Source organism: Coregonus lavaretus (genome assembly GCF_964263955.1).
Source record: "Coregonus lavaretus genome assembly, chromosome: 11".
Taxonomy (NCBI): domain Eukaryota; kingdom Metazoa; phylum Chordata; class Actinopteri; order Salmoniformes; family Salmonidae; genus Coregonus; species Coregonus lavaretus.
In genome coordinates, this window is record NC_139998.1 from 58,630,088 (window position 1) to 58,656,799 (window position 26,712).

Consider the following 26,712-nt stretch of genomic DNA (forward strand, 5'->3'; position numbering starts at 1 on the left):
GTACCAGGTAATACCATGGCTATATACAGGGAGTACCAGGTAATACCATGGCTATATACAGGAAGTATCAGGTAATACCATGGCTATATACAGGAAGTACCAGGTAATAACATGGCTATATACAGGGAGTACCAGGTAATAACATGGCTATATACAGGAAGTACCAGGTAATAACATGGCTATATACAGGGAGTACCAGGTAATAACATGGCTATATACAGGAAGTACCAGGTAATAACATGGCTATATACAGGAAGTATCAGGTAATAACATGGCTATATACAGGAAGTACCAGGTAATAACATCGCTATATACAGGAAGTATCAGGTAATAACATGGCTATATACAGGAAGTATCAGGTAATAACATGGCTATATACAGGAAGTACCAGGTAATAACATGGCTATATACAGGGAGTACCAGGGAATAACATGGCTATATACAGGGAGTACCAGGTAATACCATGGCTATATACAGGGAGTATCAGGTAATACCATGGCTATATACAGGGAGTACCAGGTAATAACATGGCTATATACAGGGAGTACCAGGTAATACCATGGCTATATACAGGGAGTACCAGGTAATACCATGGCTATATACAGGAAGTATCAGGTAATACCATGGCTATATACAGGAAGTACCAGGTAATAACATGGCTATATACAGGGAGTACCAGGTAATAACATGGCTATATACAGGAAGTACCAGGTAATAACATGGCTATATACAGGAAGTACCAGGTAATAACATGGCTATATACAGGGAGTACCAGGTAATAACATGGCTATATACAGGGAGTACCAGGTAATAACATGGCTATATACAGGAAGTACCAGGTAATAACATGGCTATATACAGGAAGTACCAGGTAATAACATGGCTATATACAGGGAGTACCAGGTAATAACATGGCTATATACAGGGAGTACCAGTACCGAGTTTTTTGTCTTATTTCTTGTTTGATTCACAATAAAAAATATTTTGCATCTTCAAAGTGGTAGGCATGTTATGTAATTCCAGGTTGTATGGCAACAAAATAGGAAAAATGCCAAGCCACTGTAGGCCTACTGCTGCATTGGCCTAAAGGCTAGGAGTTCCATGCGCTCATTTCTAACATGGCTGATCGTTTCCTGTAGTCCACGATCAGCTCCTTTGTCTTGCTGACGTTGAGGGAGAGGTTGTTGTCCAGGCACCACACTGCCAGGTCTCTGACCTCATCCCTATAGGCTGCCACATCGTCGTCAGTGATCAGGCCTACCACCGTCGTGTCATCAGCAAACTTGATGGTGTTGGAGTCATTCGCGGCCACACAGTCGTGGGTTAACAGGGATTACAGGAGGGGACTAAGCACACACCCCTGAGGGGCCCCCGTGTTGAGGGTCAGCGTGGCAATTGTGTTGTTGCCTACCCTCACTGCCTCGGGGCGGCCCATCAGGAAGTCCAGGATCCAGTTGCAGAGGGAGGTGTTCAGTCCCAGGGTCCTGAGCTTATTGATGAGCTTGGAAGGGCACTATGGTGTTGAATGCTGAGCTGTAGTCAATAAACAACATTCTTGCATAGGTGTTCCTTTTTTGTCCAGGTGGGAAAGGGCAGTGTGGAGTGCAATAGATTGCATCATCTGTGGATCTGTTGGGGCGGTATGAGAATTGGAGTGAGTCCAGGGTGTCTGGGATTATGGTGTTGATGTGAGCCAATACCAGCCTTTCAAAGCACTTCATGGCTATTGATGTGAGTGCTACGGGCGGTAGTCATTTAGGCAGGTTACCTTGACGTTCACGGGGACTACAAACCGGGTCATGGCTAGGTTGAAAATGTCAGTGAAGACACTCGCATGCTCTGAGTACGCGTCCTGGTATTCCGTCGGGCCCCGCGGCCTCCCACTGTCTCCAGCAGGCCAGGAGGATGTTGCTCTGAGTACGCGTCCTGGTATTCCGTCTGGCCCCGCGGCCTCCCACTGTCTCCAGCAGGCCAGGAGGATGTTGCTCTGAGTACGCGTCCTGGTATTCCGTCGGGCCCCGCGGCCTCCCACTGTCTCCAGCAGGCCAGGAGGATGTTGCTCTGAGTACGCGTCCTGGTATTCCGTCGGGCCCCGCGGCCTCCCACTGTCTCCAGCAGGCCAGGAGGATGTTGCTCTGAGTACGCGTCCTGGTATTCCGTCTGGCCCCGCGGCCTCCCACTGTCTCCAGCAGGCCAGGAGGATGTTGCTCTGAGTACGCGTCCTGGTATTCCGTCGGGCCCCGCGGCCTCCCACTGTCTCCAGCAGGCCAGGAGGATGTTGCTCTGAGTACGCGTCCTGGTATTCCGTCTGGCCCCGCGGCCTCCCACTGTCTCCAGCAGGCCAGGAGGATGTTGCTCTGAGTACGCGTCCTGGTATTCCGTCTGGCCCCGCGGCCTCCCACTGTCTCCAGCAGGCCAGGAGGATGTTGCTCTGAGTACGCGTCCTGGTATTCCGTCTGGCCCCGCGGCCTCCCACTGTCTCCAGCAGGCCAGGAGGATGTTGCTCTGAGTACGCATCCTGGTATTCCGTCTGGCCCCGCGGCCTCCCACTGTCTCCAGCAGGCCAGGAGGATGTTGCTCTGAGTACGCGTCCTGGTATTCCGTCTGGCCCCGCGGCCTCCCACTGTCTCCAGCAGGTCAGGAGGATGTTGCCATAGTAACTAACGCTGAAAAACAGGACCATGTGGCTTTGGAAACATTCAAATTCAACCAGCAAAATCAACATTAAGAAAACTGAGATTGTAGATCAGCATAATAAAATGAACAAGAGAAGTACATTAGATTGTATAGCCTAGAAGTACATTAGATTGTATAGCCTAGAAGTACATTCGATTGTATAGCCTAGAAGTACATTAGATTGTATAGCCTAGAAGTACATTAGATTGTATAGCCTAGAAGTACATTAGATTGTATAGCCTAGAAGTACATTAGATTGTATAGCCTAGAAGTACATTAGATTGTATAGCCTAGAAGTACATTAGATTGTATAGCCTAGAAGTACATTAGATTGTAAAGCCTAGAAGTACATTAGATTGTATAGCCTAGAAGTACATTAGATTGTATAGCCTAGAAGTACATTAGATTGTATAGCCTAGAAGTACATTAGATTGTATTGCCTAGAAGTACATTAGATTGTATAGCCTAGAAGTACATTAGATTGTATAGCCTAGAAGTACATTAGATTGTATAGCCTAGAAGTACATTAGATTGTATAGCCTAGAAGTACATTAGATTGTATAGCCTAGAAGTACATTAGATTGTATAGCCTAGAAGTACATTAGATTGTATAGCCTAGAAGTACATTAGATTGTATAGCCTAGAAGTACATTAGATTGTATAGCCTAGAAGTACATTAGATTGTATAGCCTAAAGTACATTAGATTGTATAGCCTAGAAGTACATTAGATTGTATAGCCTAGAAGTACATTAGATTGTATAGCCTAGAAGTACATTAGATTGTATAGCCTAGAAGTACATTAGATTGTATAGCCTAGAAGTACATTAGATTGTATAGCCTATGTAAACTATGTTCCCTGTGTTTCAGTGGTGAGTCTGGAGCAGGAAAGACAGAGAGCACCAAGTTGATGCTGCAGTTCCTAGCTGCTGTGAGCGGGCAACACTCCTGGATAGAACAACAGATACTGGAGGCCAACCCTATACTGGAGGGTAAGAGCATGGATGGATGGATGGATGGATGGAGGATGGATGGATGGATGGATGGAGGATGGATGGATGGATGGATGGATGGATGGATGGAGGATGGATGGATGGATGGATGGAGGATGGATGGATGGATGGATGGATGGATGGAGGATGGATGGATGGATGGATGTGGATGGAGGATGGATGGATGGATGGATGGATGGATGGAGGATGGATGGATGGTGATGGATGGATGGAGGATGGATGGATGGATGGATGGATGGAGGATGGATGGATGGATGGATGGATGGATGGATGGATGGATGGAGTGGATGGATGGATGGATGGATGGATGGATGGATGGATGGATGGTGATGGATGGATGGATGGATGGATGGATGGATGGATTCATTCATTCATTCATTCATTCATTCATTCATTCATTCATTCATTCAGCAGACTGGGATCTTGTTGCACCAGAATAATGAATGAATGTGATTTGAATCTGCTCTCCCTGGACCTGTGGTCCCTTCCTAATGAAAGGTTGTTTTTCTATTCTACCTTATAAATATACTGCAACTTCTGCTCTTCTTTCAGCCTTTGGTAATGCCAAAACCATCCGCAACGACAACTCCAGTCGCTTCGGGAAGTACATAGACGTTAACTTCACTAAGGGCGGGGCCATCGAAGGGGCTAAGATAGAGCAGTACCTGCTGGAGAAATCCCGCGTCTGCAGACAGGTAGGAGACGTGGATGGCATCCGTACGTTTCTGTGGGAATGGGAATAAATACGTGTTACAGCTAAAGGTGGCGAATTCAAACTTCCACTTAGTTGTTCTCAGTGGCGTACAAGCAACGGATCTGTGTTGAAACGTATCTCGTAGCAGAACAGCAATGATCAAAATGCTCAAAATTCATTTACAAAACCTCTGATCATTTATTTGCCTTTGTGTACCTGACTTTTGTTCACAGAATACTAACACATTGTTTTCATCGGAAGAGAAATGTGTGCCGTTGTGTTCACTGTTTCCATCGACCAGTAAATACTACTGCACGACATGCTAAACCATCCCATCAGTGTCATACCATAAACGATACATGGGAAGATCTAGGGAATGGGGACTGTCTAATTGTTAGGATTCTTTACAATATCGCGGAAAATGCAGGGAAGTAGTCCCGTGTAGCTCAGTTGGTAGAGCATGGCGCTTGCAACGCCAGGGTTGTGGGTTCGATTCCCACGGGGGGACCAGTATGAAGAAAAAAAATGTATGTACTCACTAACTGTAAGTCGCTCTGGATAAGAGCGTCTGCTAAATGACTAAAAATGTGATGTAATGAAATAATTTGGATGACTTCTAAGCAGCTTTGGGTTATCCTCACATGCACAGCCAACGCTGCTTTTTCCATTTACATACTGTACAGACATTAAACACTGGACGGTTTCTTTTATACAGTTGTTCACACTGTGTATTCATATAGTGTATTCTTGACATAGCTCATTCTAATATATCTACTGTACATTGCATTGTGTTACTCTGAAAGTAATGTCCCATAATTCTGCACCTTTGGATAGTTGTACTTCCAATTTTGATCATCATGATTTAGTGACTGCAAAGAAAATTTATAGATTTTTAAAAGACTTTCTGTTTTGTCTGCTTGGACTCAAGAGATGAGTATAGTTGCTTTAATCTTTTAGCATGTGTATTTATGTTTTGAGAAGGCAGATACATTTTGAAAACCCATTTACGGTAAAAGACCACAGTTCTGTATCTTGTGGACTCTGTTTTGAATAATGACAACATTGTTCCGAAAAATGCATGTACACGATTGAGAAAAACTGTAAGTCGAATTTTCACTCTCCCATTGACATCATTGCATGACTAAGTGAAAATTCGACTTAAGTGGAAGTTCGCCCCCAAGTTTTGCAGATAATTTCGGGTGGTTAGTAAGTATTGTTTGTATGTGCAGGCCCATAGAGGAAGTGTGTTCTGTGTGTTGTGATTGTGTTTGTATGTGCAGGCCCCTGAGGAGAGGAACTACCACATATTCTACTGTATGTTGATGGGGATGCCTGCTGAACAGAAGAAGATCCTGTCTCTAGGCAACGCCTCCGAGTACAACTACCTCACCATGGTAACAACCACACACATATCTATATAGTAGCTACCTCACCATGGTAACAACCACACACATATCTATATAGTAGCTACCTCACCATGGTAACAACCACACACATATCTAAATAGTAGCTACCTCACCATGGTAACAACCACACACATATCTAAATAGTAGCTACCTCACCATGGTAACAACCACACACATATCTATATAGTAGCTACCTCACCATGGTAACAACCACACACATATCTAAATAGTAGCTACCTCACCATGGTAACAACCACACACATATCTATATAGTAGCTACCTCACCATGGTAACAACCACACACATATCTATATAGTAGCTACCTCACCATGGTAACAACCACACACATATCTATATAGTAGCTACCTCACCATGGTAACAACCACACACATATCTATATAGTAGCTACCTCACCATGGTAACAACCACACACATATCTATATAGTAGCTACCTCACCATTGTAACAACCACACACATATCTATGTAGTAGCTACCTCACCATGGTAACAACCACATACATATATATATAGTAGCTACCTCACCATGGTAACAACCACACACATATCTATGTAGTAGCTACCTCACCATGGTAACAACCACATACATATATATATAGTAGCTACCTCACCATGGTAACAACCACACACATATCTAAATAGTAGCTACCTCACCATGGTAACAACCACACACATATCTAAATAGTAGCTACCTCACCATGGTAACAACCACACACATATCTATATAGTAGCTACCTCACCATGGTAACAACCACACACATATAGTAGCTACCTCACCATGGTAACAACCACACACATATCTAAATAGTAGCTACCTCACCATGGTAACAACCACACACATATCTATAAAATAGCTACCTCACCATGGTAACAACCACACACATATCTTTATAGTAGCTACCTCACCATGGTAACAACCACACACATATCTATAAAATAGCTACCTCATCATGGTAACAACCAAACACATATCTAAATAGTAGCTACCTCACCATGGTAACAACCACACACATATCTATAAAATAGCTACCTCACCATGGTAACAACCACACACATATCTATATAATAGCTACCTCACCATGGTAACAACCACACACATATCTATATAGTAGCTACCTCACCATGGTAACAACCACACACATATCTATATAGTAGCTACCTCACCATGGTAACAACCACACACATATCTAAATAGTAGCTACCTCACCATGGTAACAACCACACACATATCTAAATAGTAGCTACCTCACCATGGTAACAACCACACACATATCTATATAGTAGCTACCTCACCATGGTAACAACCACACACATATCTAAATAGTAGCTACCTCACCATGGTAACAACCACACACATATCTATATAGTAGCTACCTCACCATGGTAACAACCACACACATATCTATATAGTAGCTACCTCACCATGGTAACAACCACACACATATCTATATAGTAGCTACCTCACCATGGTAACAACCACACACATATCTATATAGTAGCTACCTCACCATGGTAACAACCACACACATATCTATATAGTAGCTACCTCACCATTGTAACAACCACACACATATCTATGTAGTAGCTACCTCACCATGGTAACAACCACATACATATATATATAGTAGCTACCTCACCATGGTAACAACCACACACATATCTATGTAGTAGCTACCTCACCATGGTAACAACCACATACATATATATATAGTAGCTACCTCACCATGGTAACAACCACACACATATCTAAATAGTAGCTACCTCACCATGGTAACAACCAGACACATATCTATATAGTAGCTACCTCACCATGGTAACAACCACACACATATCTATATAGTAGCTACCTCACCATGGTAACAACACATAGACATACAGTGCCTTCAGAAAGTATTCAGACCCCTTGACTTTTTCAAAATTTTGTTACGTTTCAACCTTATTCTAAAATTGATTAAATAAAACATTTTCCTCATCAATCTACACACAATACCACATAATGAGAAAGCAAAAACAGGTTTCTAGACATTTTTGCAAATGTATTAAAAATGTAAAACAGAAATACCTTATTTACATAAGTATTCAGACCCTTTGCTATGAAATTGAGCTCAGGTGCATCCTGTTTCCATTGATCATCCTTGAGATGTTTCTTCAACTTGATTGGAGTCCACCTGTGGTAAATTCAATTGATTGGACATGATTTGGAAAGGCACACACCTGTCTATATAAGGTGCACAAACTGAGCAATCGGGGGAGAAGGGCAAGGGCCTTGGTCAGGGAGGTGACCAAGAACCCGATGGTCACTCTGACAGAGCTCCAGAGTTCCTCTGTGGAACCTGGAGAAGGACAACCATCTCTGCAGCACTCCACCAATCAGGTCTTTATGGTAGAGTGGCCAGACGGAAGCCACTCCTCAGTAAAAGGCACATGACAGCCCGCTTGGAGTTTGCCAAAAGGTACCTAAAGACTCTCAGACCATGAGAAACCAGATTCTCTGGTCTGATGAAACCAAGATTGAACCCTTTGGCCTGAATGCCAAGCGTCACGTCTGGAGGAAACCTGGTACCATCCCTACGGTGAAGCATGGTGGTGGCAGCATCATGCTGTGGGGATGTTTTTCAGCAGCAGGGACTGGGAGACTAGTCAGGATCGAGGGAAGGATGAACGGAGCAAAGTACAGAGAGATCCTTAGTGAACACCTGCTCCAGAGCGCTCAGGACCTCAGACTGGGGCGAAGGTTCACCTTCTAACAGGACAACAACCCTAAGCACACAGCCAAGACAACGCAGGAGTGGCTTCGGGACAAGTCTCTGAATGTCCTTGAGTGGCCCAGCCAGAGCCTGGACTTGAACCTGATCAAACATCTCTGGAGAGACCTGAAAATAGCTGTGCAGCGACGCTCCCCATCCAACCTGACGGAGCTTGAGAGGATCTGCAGAGAAGAATGGGAAAAACTCCCCAAATACAGGTGTGCCAAGCTTGTAGCGTCATACCCAAGAAGACTTGAGGCTGTAATTGCTGCCAAAGGTGCTTCAACAAAGTACTGTGTAAAGGGTCTGAATACTTATGTAAATGTGATATTTCCGTTTTTTTTCTTCTAAAAAACAGTTTTTGCTTTGTCATTATGTGGTATTGTGTGTAGATTGATGTGGGAAAAAAATCATGTAATCAATTTTAGAATAAGGCTGTAACGTAACAAAATGTGGAAAAAGTTCAGGGGTCTGAATACTTTCTGAAGGCACTGTATTTCTTTTAACAGATGTTATATACATGTATATGTATTGTGTTTATGGACATCATTGGTTCTACTACGAACACATCACTCTCACACTGGAATGGGATTAACTTCGATCCCTAATGCATACCAGTGTTGCACATGTATGAATTACAAATTATGAATGGATAATTGTTAATTGATCTAAATGGGGACCAGGTCTGAGATGCATCAGTATCATGTTTTTCTGAGCCTGGTTGTTGTTGTTCTGCGTTGCCAGGGTAACTGCACCAGTTGCGATGGGCGTGATGACATTAAGGAGTACGCCCACTTCCGCTCGGCCATGAAGATCCTGATGTTCTCTGAGAATGACTCCTGGGAGATCAACAAGTTACTGGCTGCTTTACTCCACCTGGGAAACGTTGTCTTTGAAGGTCAGGAACAGGGAGGAGAGTTTTATGTCTTTGAAGGTCAGGAACAGGGAGGAGAGTTTTATTTCTTTGAAGGTTTGGAACAGGGAGGAGATTTTTATTTCTTTGAAGGTTTGGAACAGGGAGGAGATTTGTATTTCTTTGAAGGTTTGGAACAGGGAGGAGATTTTTATTTCTTTGAAGGTTTGGAACAGGGAGGAGATTTGTATTTCTTTGAAGGTCTGGAACAGGGAGGAGGGTTTTATGTATTTGAAGTTTGAAACAGGGAGGAGGGTTTTATGTCTGTGAAGGTCTGGAACAGGGAGGAGGGTTTTATGTCTGTGAAGGTCAGGAACAGGGAGGAGGGTTTTATGTATTTGAAGTTTGAAACAGGGAGGAGGGTTTTATGTCTGTGAAGGTCTGGAACAGGGAGGAGGACTTTACCCTAACCTATCCTCTCTCCTGGTCTAGGATTGGGACTTTGGACCTACTACTGTAATAAGGTTGAGAAAAACATGATGTGAGGAATCACAGAGTAGAGCCATGGTGTGGGCCTGTTGGGGAAGGAGACATTTAGAGGTAGAGCCATGGTGTGGGCCTGTTGGGGAAGACATTTAGAGGTAGAGCCATGGTGTGGGCCTGTTGGGGAAGAAGACATTTAGAGGTAGAGCCATGGTGTGGGCCTGTTGGGGAAGGAGACATTTAGAGGTAGAGCCATGGTGTGGGCCTGTTGGGGAAGGAGACATTTAGAGGTAGAGCCATGGTGTGGGCCTGTTGGGGGAGACATTTAGAGGTAGAGCCATGGTGTGGGCCTGTTGGGGAAGGAGACATTTAGAGGTAGAGCCATGGTGTGGGCCTGTTGGGGAAGACATTTAGAGGTAGAGCCATGGTGTGGGCCTGTTGGGGAAGGAGACATTTAGAGGTAGAGCCATGGTGTGGGCCTGTTGGGGAAGGAGACATTTAGAGGTAGAGCCATGGTGTGGGCCTGTTGGGGAAGGAGACATTTAGAGGTAGAGCCATGGTGTGGGCCTGTTGGGGAAGGAGACATTTAGAGGTAGAGCCATGGTGTGGGCCTGTTGGGGAAGACATTTAGAGGTAGAGCCATGGTGTGGGCCTGTTGGGGAAGACATTTAGAGGTAGAGCCATGGTGTGGGCCTGTTGGGGAAGGAGACATTTAGAGGTAGAGCCATGGTGTGGGCCTGTTGGGGGAGACATTTAGAGGTAGAGCCATGGTGTGGGCCTGTTGGGGAAGAAGACATTTAGAGGTAGAGCCATGGTGTGGGCCTGTTGGGGAAGGAGACATTTAGAGGTAGAGCCATGGTGTGGGCCTGTTGGGGAAGAAGACATTTAGAGGTAGAGCCATGGTGTGGGCCTGTTGGGGAAGGAGACATTTAGAGGTAGAGCCATGGTGTGGGCCTGTTGGGGAAGGAGACATTTAGAGGTAGAGCCATGGTGTGGGCCTGTTGGGGAATAATACATTTAGAGGTAGAGCCATGGTGTGGGCCTGTTGGGGAAGAAGACATTTTTGCATTTCCAATCCATTGGGCCGCTGAAGGACCTACTTTAACTGACTTCCTTATCTTTGATCCTTCCAGCCACCATTTTGAGTAATCTGGAGAGCTGTGACGTCACGATGTCAAATCATTTCAACATGGCCAGCAAACTTCTGGAGGTAAGCCTGTCACTAGCCTCAATCCCAGACGTTCTAGGTTTTTTCCATACCCCCAAAACTGCTTTCAGTTCTCGAGAATACGAAGGGTACACAAGAAAATGGTGTGATATCTGTTAGCTCCAGACTAACCTGTCACTGTCCTCGGTGATGTCCCTCTCTGTTTGTGGTCCAGGTGGACCCTAACCTGTCACTGACCTCTGTGATGTCCCTCTCTGTTTGTGGTCCAGGTGGACCCTAACCTGTCACTGACCTCTGTGATGTCCCTCTCTGTTTGTGGTCCAGGTGGACCCTAACCTGTCACTGTCCTCTGTGATGTCCCTCTCTGTTTGTGGTCCAGGTGGACCCTAACCTGTCACTGACCTCTGTGATGTCCCTCTCTGTTTGTGGTCCAGGTGGACCCTAACCTGTCACTGTCCTCTGTGATGTCCCTCTCTGTTTGTGGTCCAGGTGGACCCTAACCTGTCACTGTCCTCTGTGATGTCCCTCTCTGTTTGTGGTCCAGGTGGACCCTAACCTGTCACTGTCCTCTGTGATGTCCCTCTCTGTTTGTGGTCCAGGTGGACCCTAACCTGTCACTGTCCTCTGTGATGTCCCTCTCTGTTTGTGGTCCAGGTGGACCCTAACCTGTCACTGTCCTCTGTGATGTCCCTCTCTGTTTGTGGTCCAGGTGGACCCTAACCTGTCACTGTCCTCTGTGATGTCCCTCTCTGTTTGTGGTCCAGGTGGACCCTAACCTGTCACTGTCCTCTGTGATGTCCCTCTCTGTTTGTGGTCCAGGTGGACCCTAAGGCCCTGGAGAAGAGTCTGACCCAGCGCTCCTTCATGACCTCCAGGGAGAGTGTGACCAAACCCCTCACCTCAGCCCAGGCCATGGACGGCAGAGACGCGTTTGTCAAGGTGAGGCTGGTACCACTTGCTGTCTTGTTTGTACTGTCTTGCCAAATTGAGTGCCAGTGACCATAGGAGTTGGCAAGACAGCACGAACAGGTCTGGGACCAGGCTAGGTAATGACCATAGGAGTTGGTAAGACAGCACAAACAGGTCTGGGACCAGGCTAGGTAATGACTATAGGAGTTGGTAAGACAGCACAAAGGTCTGGGACCAGGCTAGGTAATGACCATAGGAGTTGGTAAGACAGCACAAAGGTCTGGGACCAGGCTAGGTAATGACCATAGGAGTTGGTAAAACAGCACGAACAGGTCTGGGACCAGGCTAGGTAATGACCATAGGAGTTGGTAAGACAGCACAAACAGGTCTGGGACCAGGCTAGGTAATGACCATAGGAGTTGGTAAGACAGCACAAAGGTCTGGGACCAGGCTAGGTAATGACCATAGGAGTTGGTAAAACAGCACGAACAGGTCTGGGACCAGGCTAGGTAATGACCATAGGAGTTGGTAAGACAGCACAAACAGGTCTGGGACCAGGCTAGGTAATGACCATAGGAGTTGGTAAGACAGCACAAACAGGTCTGGGACCAGGCTAGGTAATGACCATAGGAGTTGGTAAGACAGCACAAACAGGTCTGGGACCAGGCTAGGTAATGACCATAGGAGTTGGTAAGACAGCACAAACAGGTCTGGGACCAGGCTAGGTAATGACTATAGGAGTTGGTAAGACAGCACAAACAGGTCTGGGACCAGGCTAGGTAATGACTATAGGAGTTGGTAAGACAGCACAAAGGTCTGGGACCAGGCTAGGTAATGACCATAGGAGTTGGTAAGACAGCACGAACAGGTCTGGGACCAGGCTAGGTAATGACCATAGGAGTTGGTAAGACAGCACAAACAGGTCTGGGACCAGGCTAGGTAATGACTATAGGAGTTGGTAAGACAGCACAAACGGGTCTGGGACCAGGCTAGGTAATGACTATAGGAGTTGGTAAGACAGCACAAACAGGTCTGGGACCAGGCTAGGGGACAGCATCTGCTCTTACTAAGACCATAATATATCTGGAGCTTAAATCAGACACTCTTCTTTGGGAACCTTTCAGTCATGGGGTAAAAATAGAAACATTATCATCTCCGATGCTTGGCTATAATACAATTCTGTCTGTTAGATAATGTGTGATAATATGTGATAATGCATTATAACAATGATAATACTGTATGATAATGTACTTCATTCTCCCCCTAGGCCATCTATGGTAGACTGTTTGTCTGGGTGGTGGGGAAGATCAACAAGGCTGTGTTCAAGCCTCCTCCTGAGGACACTAAACACGTCAGACAGTCTATCGGTCTGCTGGACATCTTTGGCTTCGAGAACTTCAACAAGAACAGGTCTGTACCATCACAACATATTTCATTCATTCCTGTGGGAGGATTAAGGTTGCAAAATTCCAGTAACTTTTGCAAAATTCCCAGATTTTCTTGAAATTCCGTTTGGAGGATTCCGGAATTGGAGAAAAGTTACCAGAATTTTACAACCTTAGGGGGGGATGAAAGTCAGTCACCCTTTATGACTTTACTCTAGCTCCCTAAAGTCAGTCACCCTTAGTGACTTTACTCTAACTCCCTAAAGTCAGTCACCCTTAGTGACTTTACTCTAACTCCCTAAAGTCAGTCACCCTTAGTGACTTTACTCTAACTCCCTAAAGTCAGTCACCCTTTATGACTTTACTCTAACTCCCTAAAGTCAGTCACCCTTAGTGACTTTACTCTAACTCCCTAAAGTCAGTCACCCTTAGTGACCTTACCCTAACTCCCTAAAGTCAGTCACCCTTAGTGACTTTACTCTAACTCCCTAAAGTCAGTCACCCTTAGTGATCTTACCCTAACTCCCTAAAGTCAGTTACCCTTAGTGACTTTACTCTACCTCCCTAAAGTCAGTCACCCTTTGTGACTTTACTCTACCTCCCTAAAGTCAGTCACCCTTAGTGACTTTACTCTAACTCCCTAAAGTCAGTCACCCTTAGTGACCTTACCCTAACTCCCTAAAGTCAGTCACCCTTAGTGACCTTACCCTAACTCCCTAAAGTCAGTCACCCTTAGTGACTTTACTCTAACTCCCTAAAGTCAGTCACCCTTAGTGACCTTACCCTAACTCCCTAAAGTCAGTCACCCTTAGTGACTTTACTCTACCTCCCTAAAGTCAGTCACCCTTTGTGACTTTACTCTACCTCCCTAAAGTCAGTCACCCTTAGTAACTTTACTCTAACTCCCTAAAGTCAGTCACCCTTAGTGACTTTACTCTAACTCCCTAAAGTCAGTCACCCTTAGTGACTTTACTCTACCTCCCTAACGTCAGTCACCCTTAGTGACCTTATCCTAACTCCCTAAAGTCAGTCACCCTTAGTGACTTTACTCTAACTCCCTAAAGTCAGTCACCCTTAGTGACTTTACTCTAACTCCCTAAAGTCAGTCACCCTTAGTGACTTTACTCTAACTACCTAAAGTGTGTCGACCATTCTTTTGATTATTGTGTGGGTTGTTTGCTTGTTTCGTTGTAGTTTTGAGCAGCTGTGTATCAACTTCGCCAACGAGCAGCTGCAGCAGTTCTTCGTGAAGCATGTCTTCAAGCTGGAGCAGGATGAGTACGCCTGCGAGAACATCGTCTGGAAGCACATTGAATACAACGACAACCAGAGAACACTGGACGTGCTGGCCAACAAGTCTCTTAACATCCTGGCACTTATCGACGAGGAAAGCAACTTCCCCAAGGTACCCAGCTTCCGCCCTGCACTTTAAGACTGCGTCACAAAGGGCCTTGTATTCCCTACATAGTGCACTACTGCCCATAGGGCTCTCGTCAATAGAAGTATACTACAGTATGTACAGAATACGAAGACATTTGGGATGCAAACTAATTCGGTGGTTCTCAAATGTTTTGGTTACTGTTCCCCAATTACATTTTGCTCTGAAGTACCCCCCTCGTGTGCAACTGATTATAAGGCCTATGTTCTTATGAGTCTTCCCAAATACCCCCTGTGGATAGGCCAGGTACCCCAAGGGTACTAGTAACCCAGGTTGAGAACCATAGCTCTAATGTACAAGTGAGGCCCTGTGACAGACTAGCGTCCTGTCTAGGGGGTGTATTTGTACATCAAGCTGCCTCAAGAAATAGTCTCCTACCATATGGGCCGTTCTGGCTCGGACAAGTGAAAGGTCCTAACTCTTCTGTTCTTTGTTCTGTTGTGTGTGTGTGTGTGTGTGTGTGTGTGTGTGTGTGTGTGTGTGTGTGTGTGTGTGTGTGTGTTTGTGTGCAGGGTACAGATACTACCATGATCAACAAGATGAACCAGGTACATGGGAAGGGCGATGTCTATATTCCCCCTAAAAACAACCACGACACGCAGTTTGGAATCCAGCATTTCGCTGGGGTGGTCCACTACGATTCAAAAGGTATTCTAAAGATTTCTGAGACGCGTACTTTGTATTGCTATAATCTAAACTGTAATGATTTAATATCAAATCAAATTGTATATGTCACATGCTTCGTAAACAACAGGTGTAGACCAACAGTGAAATACTTACTTACGGGTCCTTCTCAACAATACAGAGAGAAAGAAAATAGAGAAATCATAGAACAGTAAAACACGTAATAATAAAAGTAGTAATAGATAAACAATGAGTACCGATAACTTGGCTATATACACGGGGTACCAGTACTGAGTCAATGATAACTTGGCTATATACACTGGGTACCAGTACCGAGTCAATGATAACTTGGCTATATACACTGGGTACCAGTACCGAGTCAATGATAACTTGGCTATATACACTGGGTACCAGTACTGAGTCAATGATAACTTGGCTATATACACGGGGTACCAGTACCGAGTCAATGATAACTTGCCTATATACACTGGGTACCAGTACCGAGTCAATGATAACTTGGCTATATACACTGGGTACCAGTACCGAGTCAATGATAACTTGGCTATATACACTGGGTACCAGTACCGAGTCAATGATAACTTGGCTATATACACGTGGTACCAGTACCGAGTCAATGATAACTTGCCTATATACACTGGTTACCAGTACCGAGTCAATGATAACTTGGCTATATACACTGGGTACCAGTACCGAGTCAATGATAACTTGGCTATATACACTGGGTACCAGTACCGAGTCAATGATAACTTGGCTATATACACTGGGTACCAGTACCGAGTCAATGATAACTTGGCTATATACACGGGGTACCAGTACTGAGTCAATGATAACTTGGCTATATACACGGGGTACCAGTACCTTGTCAATGATAACTTGGCTATATACACTGGGTACCAGTACAGAGTCAATGATAACTTGGCTATATACACTGGGTACCAGTACCGAGTCAATGATAACTTGGCTATATACACTGGGTACCAGTACCGAGTCAATGATAACTTGGCTATATACACTGGGTACCAGTACCGAGTCAATGATAGCTTGGCTATATACACTGGGTACCAGTACAGTCAATGATAACTTGGCAATATACACTGGGTACCAGTACCGAGTCAATGATAACTTGTCTATATACACTGGGTACCAGTACCGAGTCAATGATAACTTGGCTATATACACGGGGTACCAGTACAGAGTCAATGATAACTTGGCTATATACACTGGGTACCAGTACCGAGTCAATTATAACTTGGCTATATACACTGGGTACCAGTACCGAGTCAATGATAACTTGGCTATATACACTGGGTACCAGTACCGAGTCAATGATAACTTGGCTATATACACTGGGTACCAGTACCGAGTCAATGATAACTTGGCTATATACACGGGGTACCAGTACCGAGTCAATGATAACTTGGCTATATACACTGGGTACCAGTACAGAGTCAATGATAACTTGGCTATATACACTGGGTACCAGTACCAAGTCAATGATAACTTGGCTATATACACTGGGTACCAGTACAGAGTCAATGATAACTTGGCTATATACACTGGGTACCAGTACCGAGTCAATGATAACTTGGCTATATACACTGGGTACCAGTACCGAGTGAATGATAACTTGGCTATATACACTGGGTACCAGTACCGAGTCAATGATAACTTGGCTATATAAACGGGGTACCAGTACAGAGTCAATGATAACTTGGCTATATACACGGGGTACCAGTACCGAGTCAATGATAACTTGGCTATATACACGGGGTACCAGTACAGAGTCAATGATAACTTGGCTATATACACCGGGTACCAGTACCGAGTCAATGATAACTTGGCTATATACACTGGGTACCAGTACCGAGTCAATGATAGCTTGGCTATATACACTGGGTACCAGTACAGTCAATGATAACTTGGCTATATACACGGGGTACCAGTACAGAGTCAATGATAACTTGGCTATATACACTGGGTACCAGTACCGAGTCAATGATAGCTTGGCTATATACACTGGGTACCAGTACAGTCAATGATAACTTGGCAATATACACTGGGTACCAGTACCGAGTCAATGATAACTTGTCTATATACACTGGGTACCAGTACCGAGTCAATGATAACTTGGCTATATACACGGGGTACCAGTACAGAGTCAATGATAACTTGGCTATATACACTGGGTACCAGTACCGAGTCAATGATAACTTGGCTATATACACTGGGTACCAGTACCGAGTCAATGATAACTTGGCTATATACACTGGGTACCAGTACCGAGTCAATGATAACTTGGCTATATACACTGGGTACCAGTACCGAGTCAATGATAACTTGGCTATATACACGGGGTACCAGTACCGAGTCAATGATAACTTGGCTATATACACTGGGTACCAGTACAGAGTCAATGATAACTTGGCTATATACACTGGGTACCAGTACCAAGTCAATGATAACTTGGCTATATACACTGGGTACCAGTACAGAGTCAATGATAACTTGGCTATATACACTGGGTACCAGTACCGAGTCAATGATAACTTGGCTATATACACTGGGTACCAGTACCGAGTCAATGATAACTTGGCTATATACACTGGGTACCAGTACCGAGTCAATGATAACTTGGCTATATACACTGGGTACCAGTACCGAGTCAATGATAACTTGGCTATATACACGGGGTACCAGTACAGAGTCAATGATAACTTGGCTATATACACTGGGTACCAGTACAGAGTCAATGATAACTTGGCTATATACACGGGGTACCAGTACAGAGTCAATGATAACTTGGCTATATACACTGGGTACCAGTACCGAGTCAATGATAACTTGGCTATATACACGGGGTACCAGTACCGAGTCAATGATAACTTGGCTATATACACGGGGTACCAGTACCGAGTCAATGATAACTTGGCTATATACACTGGGTACCAGTACCGAGTCAATGATAACTTGGCTATATACACGGGGTACCAGTACTGAGTCAATGATAACTTGGCTATATACACTGGGTACCAGTACCGAGTCAATGATAACTTGGCTATATACACGGGGTACCAGTACCGAGTCAATGATAACTTGGCTATATACACGGGGTACCAGTACAGAGTCAATGATAACTTGGCTATATACACTGGGTACCAGTACCGAGTCAATGATAACTTGGCTATATACACTGGGTACCAGTACCGAGTCAATGATAACTTGGCTATATACACTGGGTACCAGTATCGAGTCAATGATAACTTGGCTATATAAACGGGGTACCAGTACCGAGTCAATGATAACTTGGCTATATACACGGGGTACCAGTACAGAGTCAATGATAACTTGGCTATATACACTGGGTACCAGTACAGAGTCAATGATAACTTGGCTATATACACGGGGTACCAGTACAGAGTCAATGATAACTTGGCTATATACACTGGGTACCAGTACCGAGTCAATGATAACTTGGCTATATACACGGGGTACCAGTACCGAGTCAATGATAACTTGGCTATATACACGGGGTACCAGTACCGAGTCAATGATAACTTGGCTATATACACTGGGTACCAGTACCGAGTCAATGATAACTTGGCTATATACACGGGGTACCAGTACTGAGTCAATGATAACTTGGCTATATACACTGGGTACCAGTACCGAGTCAATGATAACTTGGCTATATACACGGGGTACCAGTACCGAGTCAATGATAACTTGGCTATATACACGGGGTACCAGTACAGAGTCAATGATAACTTGGCTATATACACTGGGTACCAGTACCGAGTCAATGATAACTTGGCTATATACACTGGGTACCAGTACCGAGTCAATGATAACTTGGCTATATACACTGGGTACCAGTACCGAGTCAATGATAACTTGGCTATATACACTGAGTACCAGTACCGAGTCAATGATAACTTGGCTATATACACGGGGTACCAGTACCGAGTCAATGATAACTTGGCTATATACACTGGGTACCAGTACAGAGTCAATGATAACTTGGCTATATACACTGGGTACCAGTACCGAGTCAATGATAACTTGGCTATATACACTGGGTACCAGTACAGAGTCAATGATAACTTGGCTATATACACTGGGTACCAGTACCGAGTCAATGATAACTTGGCTATATACACTGGGTACCAGTACAGAGTCAATGATAACTTGGCTATATACACTGGGTACCAGTACAGAGTCAATGATAACTTGGCTATATACACTGGGTACCAGTACCGAGTCAATGATAACTTGGCTATATACACTGGGTACCAGTACCAGGGGTATGAGGTAATTGAGGTAGATACTGTGTACAACTATTAATAAAGTGACAGATAGTAAATTGTAGCACCAGCGTATGTGATGAGTCAAAAAGTTACTGCAAAAAGGGTCACTGCAGATAGTCCGGGTAGCTATTTGGTTAACTTTTTTACTAACAAGTTAGCAGTCTTATAGCTTGGGAGTAGAAGCTGTTCAGGGTCCTGTTGGTTCCAGACTTGGTGCACCGGTACCGCTTACCTTGCGGTAGCAGAGAGAACAGTCTATGGCTTGGGTGGCTGGAGTCTTTGACAATGTTTTGGGCCTTCCTCTGGCACCGCCTGGTATAGAGGTCCTGGATGGCAGGTAGCTTGGCCCCAGTGATGTACTGGGCAGTACGCACTACCCTCTGTAGCGCCTTGCGATCGGATGCCAAGCAGTTGTCATAACAAGCGGTAATGCAGCCAGTCAAGATGCTCTCAATGGTGCAGCTGTATAATGTTTTTGAGGACCTGAGAGCCCATGCAAAATCATTTCAGCCTCCTGAAAGGGAACAGGCGTTGTCGTGCCCTCTTCACAACTGTGTTGGTGTGTTTGGACCATGATAGATCCTTAGTGATGTGGACACCGAGGAACTTGAAGCTCTCAACCCGCTCTACTTCAGCCCCGTCGATGTGAATGGGGGCGTGCTCTGCCCTCTGTTTACTGTAGTCCACAATCAGCTCCTTTGTCTTGCTCATGTTGAGGGAGAGGTTGCTGTCCTGGCACCACGCTGCCAGGTCTCTGACCACCTCCCTATAGGCTGTCTCATCGTCGTCGGTGATCAGGCCTACCACTGTCGTGTCGTCGGCAAAGTTAATGATGGTGTTGGAGTCGTGCGCGGCCTTGCATTCGTGGGTGAACAGGGAGTACAGGAGGGGACTGAGCACGCACCCCTGAGGAGCCCCCGTGTTGACGGTCAGCGTGGCGGATGTGATGTTGCCTACCCTCACCACCTGGAGGTGTCCCGTCAGGAAGTCCAGGATCCAGTTGCAGAGGGAGGTGTTTAATCCCAGGGTCCTTAGCTTAGTGATGAGCTGGGAGTGCGCTATGGTGTTGAACTCTGTGCTGTAGTCAATGAACAGCATTCTCACGTAGGTGTTCCTTTTGTCCAGGTGGGAAAGGGCAGTGTGGAGTGCAATAGAGATTGTGTCATCTTTGGATCTGTTGGGGCGGTATACAAATTGGAGTGGGTCCAGGGTTTCTGGGATGATGGTGTTGATGAGAGCTATGACCAACTTTTTTCAATGCATTTCATGGCTACAGATGTGAGTGCTATGGGTCGGTAGTAATTTAGACAGGTTACCTTGGCGTTCTTGGACACAGGGACTAACGTGGTCTGCTTGAAACATGTAGGTATTACAGACTGGTTCAGGGAGAGGTTAAAAAATGTCAGTGAAGACACTTGCCAGCTTGGTCAGCGCATGCTCTGAGTACGTGTCCTGGTAATCCGTCTGGCCCTGCGGCCTTGTGAATGTTGACCTGCTTAAAAGTCTTACTCACATCGGCTACGGAGAGCGTGATCACATAGTCATCCGGAACAGCTGGTGCTCTCATGCATGCTTCAGTGTTGCTTGCCTCGAAGCGCGCATAGAAGTGATGCGGCCTTGTGAATGTTAACCTGTTTTAAATGACAGTTTCTACCTGTACCACTTCACCACTTTACTTATTTGTAGTGAAAACCTGCCCAATACTTCTATATATAACCTGTATGTTCTTGGCTGTGTCCCAAATGGCACCCTATTCCCGACATAGTGCACCACCCTATGGGTCCTTGTCAAAAGTAGTGCACTATAGAGGGAAGAAGGTGCCATTTGGGATGCACGCTAGTATAATCTTGTTATTTAGGTTTCCTTGACAAGAACCGAGATGCTCTGAGCACTGACCTCATCCAACTGGTGGCGACGTCGTCCAATAAGCTGCTGACGCAGGCATTCCAGAATGAGCTCTCCTCCAATAGCGTGATAGCCAGCGCCAACCCCAAGATGTTCATCACTCCCAAGAACTCTCTACGGGTCAGTGGAGCCCTGAGAAAATCCCCTGGGGGTGCTGGGAAACCCTGGAGGAGCTTCAATATACACAGATACTCAGTGGGAAAAGATGGTTGAAATTATGTCATTATCTGGTTGAAATTATGTCATTATCTGGTTGAGATTATGTCATTATCTGGTTGAAATTATGTCATTATCTGGTTGAAATTATGTCATTATCTGGTTGAAATTATGTCATTACCTGGTTGAAATTATGTCATTATCTGGTTGAAATTATGTCATTATCTGGTTGTAGTGGTAGTGATGTAATATCAACTAGCATTGCCCACTGCGTAGTAGGCCAGTTCGGTTTAATTTGCTGCAATTTGCATAGTCATATTTCTCTCCCTCACAGCCTCTTCAGCCTTTTCCTCTCTCTCTCTCTATAGCAGCAAGCGGCTGATGCTAAGAAGCGTGTTCCTACGTTGAGTGGTCAGTTCAGACAGTCCCTAGATTCCCTGATGAAGACCCTGACAGTCTGCCAGCCCTACTTCATACGCTGCATCAAGCCCAACGACTTCAAGAAGCCCATGGTACGTCAGGAGGGTTTTAATCGCAGAGATACTCTTAAGTTGGGCTCCCGAGTGGCGCAGCGGTCTAAGGCACTGCATCTTAGTGCTTGAGGCGTCACTACAGACCGAGTGGCGCAGCGGTCTAAGGCACTGCATCTCAGTGCTTGAGGCGTCACTACAGACCCCCCTGGTTCGAATTCCAGGCTGTATCACAACCGGACGTGATTTGGGAGTCCCATAGGGCGGCGCACAATTGGCCCAGCGTCGTCCGTGTTTGGCCGTCATTGTAAATAAGAATTTGTTCTTAACTGACTTGCCTAGTTAAATAAAGGTAAAATAAAATAAAAATTAGTTATAATATGTAATCATATTGTTTTAATACAGTCACCTTAAACCATGAGAGCTGTGTTGAAATGTCTGTCCCTTAACTTGTGTTTATTTTTTATCTGAAACCGTTCATAGTACTCTTATCATATTTCGAAACCTCTGAATACTCTGCCTGATAACGTAGTGGTTATGTAACAGACATCATGCTGCTTGCTTAACAGTGTATCTTCTTCGATCACAAACCCTCAATTCAAGTCAGTTACAGTTACTATGCTGGTAACTCCATTGCCCTGTCCGCACATTTGTTTTTTTTTCTCTCATTTGACCTCCACGTTATGACCGAGAGCTGTGTGTATCCGTCCCTGTTTTAGCTGTTTGACAGAGAGCTGTGTATCCGTCCCTGTTTGACAGAGAGCTGTGTATCCGTCCCTGTTTTAGCTGTTTGACAGAGAGCTGTGTATCCGTCCCTGTTTTAGCTGTTTGACAGAGAGCTGTGTATCCGTCCCTGTTTGACAGAGAGCTCTGTATCCGTCCCTGTTTTAGCTGTTTGACAGAGAGCTGTGTATGCGTCAGCTGCGCTACTCTGGGATGATGGAGACCATTAGGATCAGGAAGGCTGGCTATCCCATCCGCTACACCTTCGATGAGTTCCTGGAGCGATACCGCGTGCTGCTCAAGACCACCCTCTGTGACCCCAAAGTGGTGAGAAGAAATGTTTCAGATGTTGTTGTTGTTGTTTATTGTTTATTGCATCACTGCAACTTAACTCCATCTCGTGGCTCAACCACAGAAAACATGTTTGTTGTTTAAATCTGATAGCCAAATATCTTCATAACTTGGCATGTGTAGAGCCCCATGAGAGAATGTGTTGCTTTTACAGGAGACACTACAGAAATGCGCCGAATGCATCTGTGAGACCGCTCTTGCTGGACACGAGGGTGACTGGAAGACTGGCAAGACAAAGATATTTTTGAAGGTAACAATCAATTGTTCAGCTGACCTTTTTTAGGTTTCATCCCTAGCGTAGTGGTCTATCCGGGGTTTGAAGGATGGAAGGTGGAGTAAAAAGAGCTGTCTCTCATTTCCAGGACTTCCATGACACTCTACTGGAGCTGGAGAGAATGAAGGAGTTGAACGAGAAAGCCCTGCTGATCCAGAGGGTGCTGCGAGGCTACAAGCATCGGTATGATATCAGGCCAAGCAGCTGGATGTACAGTCTATGGTGGGGGGGGTGGGGGCCAAGGCATCACTATATATCGCCGTCCTAAATGGCATCCAATTCCCTACATAGTGCACTTCTTTTGACCGAAGCCCTATGACCCCTGGTCAAAAGTAGTGCACTATACAGGGAATAGGGTGCCATTTGGGATGCAGGCTATGGTAGTCTCAAATCAAATTGTATTTGTCACATACACGTGTTTTAGCAGATGTTATTGCGGGTGTAGCGAAATGCTTGTGCTTCTAGCTCCGACAGTGCAGTAATATCTAACAATTTCACAACATATACCCAATACACACAAAACTAGTAAGGAACGGAATTTAAGAATATGTACATATATGGACAAGCAATGACAGAGCGGCATGGACTAAGATACAGTAGAATATTATAGAATAGAATACAGTGTATACATATGAGATGAGTAGTGCAAGATATGGAAACATTATTAAAGTGACTAGTGTTCCATTTCTTAAAGTGGCCAGTGATTTCAATAGGCAGCAGCAGCCTCTAATGTGCTAGTGATGGCTATTTAACAGTCTGATGGCCTTGAGACAGAAGCTGTTTTTCAGTCTCTCGGTCCCAGCTTTGATGCACCTGTACTGACCTCGCCTTCTGGATGATAGCGGGGTGAACAGGCAGTGGCTCGGGTGGTTGATGTCCTTGATGATCTTTTTGGCCTTTCTGTGACATCGGGTGCTGTAGGTGTCTTGGAGGGCGGGTAGTTTGCCCCCAGTAATGCGTTCGGCAGACCGCACCACCCTCTGGAGAGCCCTGCGGTTGTGGGCGGTGCAGTTGCCGTACCAGGCGGTGATACAGCCCGACAGGATGCTCTCAATTGTGCATCTGGAAAAGTTTTAGGTGCCAAGCCAAATTTCTTCAGCCTCCTGAGGTTGAAGAGGCTCTGTTGCGCCTTCTTCACCACGCTGTCTGCGTGGGTGGACCATTTCAGATTGTCAGTGATGTGTACGCCAAGGAACTTGAAGCTTTCTTGTTGTTATGTAATGTGACAGTCCATTGAGATGTCTTCGTCTTCTAAATGTCACCCTGTAGGAGACAGTTCCTGAGACAGAAGTCCTCGGCGCTGGTCATTCAGAAACACTGGAGAGGCCACAAAGGTAGAAAGCTGTACAGAGTGGTGAGTTACTGTGGATCACAAGCTTTTAACTTATCCAAACCATCCAGAACACAGTTAAACATAATGACGTAGCACCAAAAAAAAATACACTTCTATCAAAATATACCATCTATCTAAATATACCATCTATCTAAATATACCATCTATCTAAATATACCATGACACTGTTGTGTGATATGGTTTCTGACATTTAACCTTTCACCTTCTCATACCACCGGAGGTGTGCAGTTATTTCCCCGACAATGCACATTCTGTTGTGCTTAAGTGCATACATATAAGGAGGAGGTTTTGTGAACGACCTATGCTCCCCCACAAAGAGCAAATGGGTTTAAGCCAAGCTTACATATAACCCATTTATGGTTTTTCTCTCCTCCAGGTCCAGCTGGGTTTTGCTCGTCTGCAGGCGAAGGTCCGAGCCCGCCAGCTGCAGTACCACTACCAGCAGAAGAGGGCCGCTGCGGTCCTGCTCCAGGCCCAGTCACGGGGGTACCTGGCCAGAAAGGAGTGGCAGAGGAAGAGGCAGGCGGTGGTCCTCCTGCAGGCTAACACCAGGGGCATGCTGGCTAGGAAGCAAGTGAAGAACATGAAGAGAGGCGTAAGAAGACCTCACCTTTTCAATATGCTACGTTCACCGTTCAGTATTGATCTCTTAAACGTTAAGTCCTCTATTTAGGGGACTTTGAGCAGTCCTGGACCGGTTCCAACCAACATTTTGTTTGTGTGTACAGAGCGCTCTGTGAACCGCGCAACATCAATTGCTGTGTTCACTCCGGGACCGCTCTGGTTGTCCCGCTTCGCATGCTGTTCTCCGCTCTCATCTGAGATGCAGTACGTGAAATCTGACACCTCATTTGCATAGGGAGCGACGCGTCACATTTTCTGGCCTATCCAGACAAAGGATCGAGCTTCCTTGGCTGTGAACCTCGAAGCTCCGTTTTACAATATTATATATGAAACGGGAGACTCTAGCGATAGCAGCAAACACGGTCTCATCTCACTGGATTTAGAGCTCTCAACAGGAATAATACTAAATCATGTTGTAGAATTTTAAACAAGACAACTTTCTCTTGGTCACAGAGCGACAAAATAATATCTTGCTTAAAGCTGAAGTTGCAATGAGTCAGTAGACATTTGAATGGTGTCTCTGCGTCGCTCAGAGGACGCCGGGCACAAAATGCTCTGTCATCCGTTATATGAAATGGTGCCAATTGTGTACTGTCACTAAGTATAGTAATATATATTTTCCAGTTCTAGAGAAAGGTGAAATCGTATATATAATAATTTGATTGTTACCGCGTTTAGAAAGCATTTCAAACATTTCAAGCCCTATTCTCCCACTTTTGTTGAAAAGGAAAATAAACGTGATTTTTCATATGTTCACATTTTTTATAATATTTGTACTGTGTACTTGAGCATGCGTTCTCAAAAGTGACTACACCACAAAAATGTATAACTATTTTTTATCCGAAAGGTGATATTCTAATATTTCTGGCAGTGTAAGCATTACTAGTTATTGTTTATGGCCCACTCATGATAAATAATTACTCTTGGGTGTGTCTATTTAGGCAGAAATCTACATTTTGACATTACATTTAACAGGCATAGACCTTTTCAATGGCCAAAACAATAACAAGTTCTAAGCACATGCGTGACCAAGATGTTTCCTTCTGAGCATCTGGCGTAGCGGTGCATTATAATAATAAAATATATATAGTATATAGTAGCGGCAGGTAGCTTAGTGG

The 26,712-nt window shown here is 45.0% G+C and overlaps 1 protein-coding gene across 1 annotated transcript in view; it reads left to right on the forward strand.

Moving 5' to 3' along the window:
* The window catches only part of LOC311137613 (unconventional myosin-VIIa-like), a gene marked incomplete at both ends in the record, with an annotated part of 82,026 nt that overhangs the window by 6,802 nt on the left and 48,512 nt on the right, over window positions 1–26,712 (forward strand). The window contains 16 exons of the mRNA XM_084172115.1: window positions 3,545–3,666; window positions 4,240–4,382; window positions 5,662–5,775; window positions 9,297–9,450; window positions 11,022–11,098; window positions 11,876–11,995; window positions 13,233–13,375; window positions 14,545–14,755; window positions 15,301–15,436; window positions 21,596–21,762; window positions 22,167–22,310; window positions 23,160–23,318; window positions 23,497–23,592; window positions 23,705–23,799; window positions 24,886–24,970; window positions 25,347–25,565. Coding sequence (XP_084028241.1) covers window positions 3,545–3,666; window positions 4,240–4,382; window positions 5,662–5,775; window positions 9,297–9,450; window positions 11,022–11,098; window positions 11,876–11,995; window positions 13,233–13,375; window positions 14,545–14,755; window positions 15,301–15,436; window positions 21,596–21,762; window positions 22,167–22,310; window positions 23,160–23,318; window positions 23,497–23,592; window positions 23,705–23,799; window positions 24,886–24,970; window positions 25,347–25,565 — 2,185 coding nt within the window. The remainder of the gene's footprint in view (window positions 1–3,544; window positions 3,667–4,239; window positions 4,383–5,661; window positions 5,776–9,296; window positions 9,451–11,021; window positions 11,099–11,875; window positions 11,996–13,232; window positions 13,376–14,544; window positions 14,756–15,300; window positions 15,437–21,595; window positions 21,763–22,166; window positions 22,311–23,159; window positions 23,319–23,496; window positions 23,593–23,704; window positions 23,800–24,885; window positions 24,971–25,346; window positions 25,566–26,712) is intronic.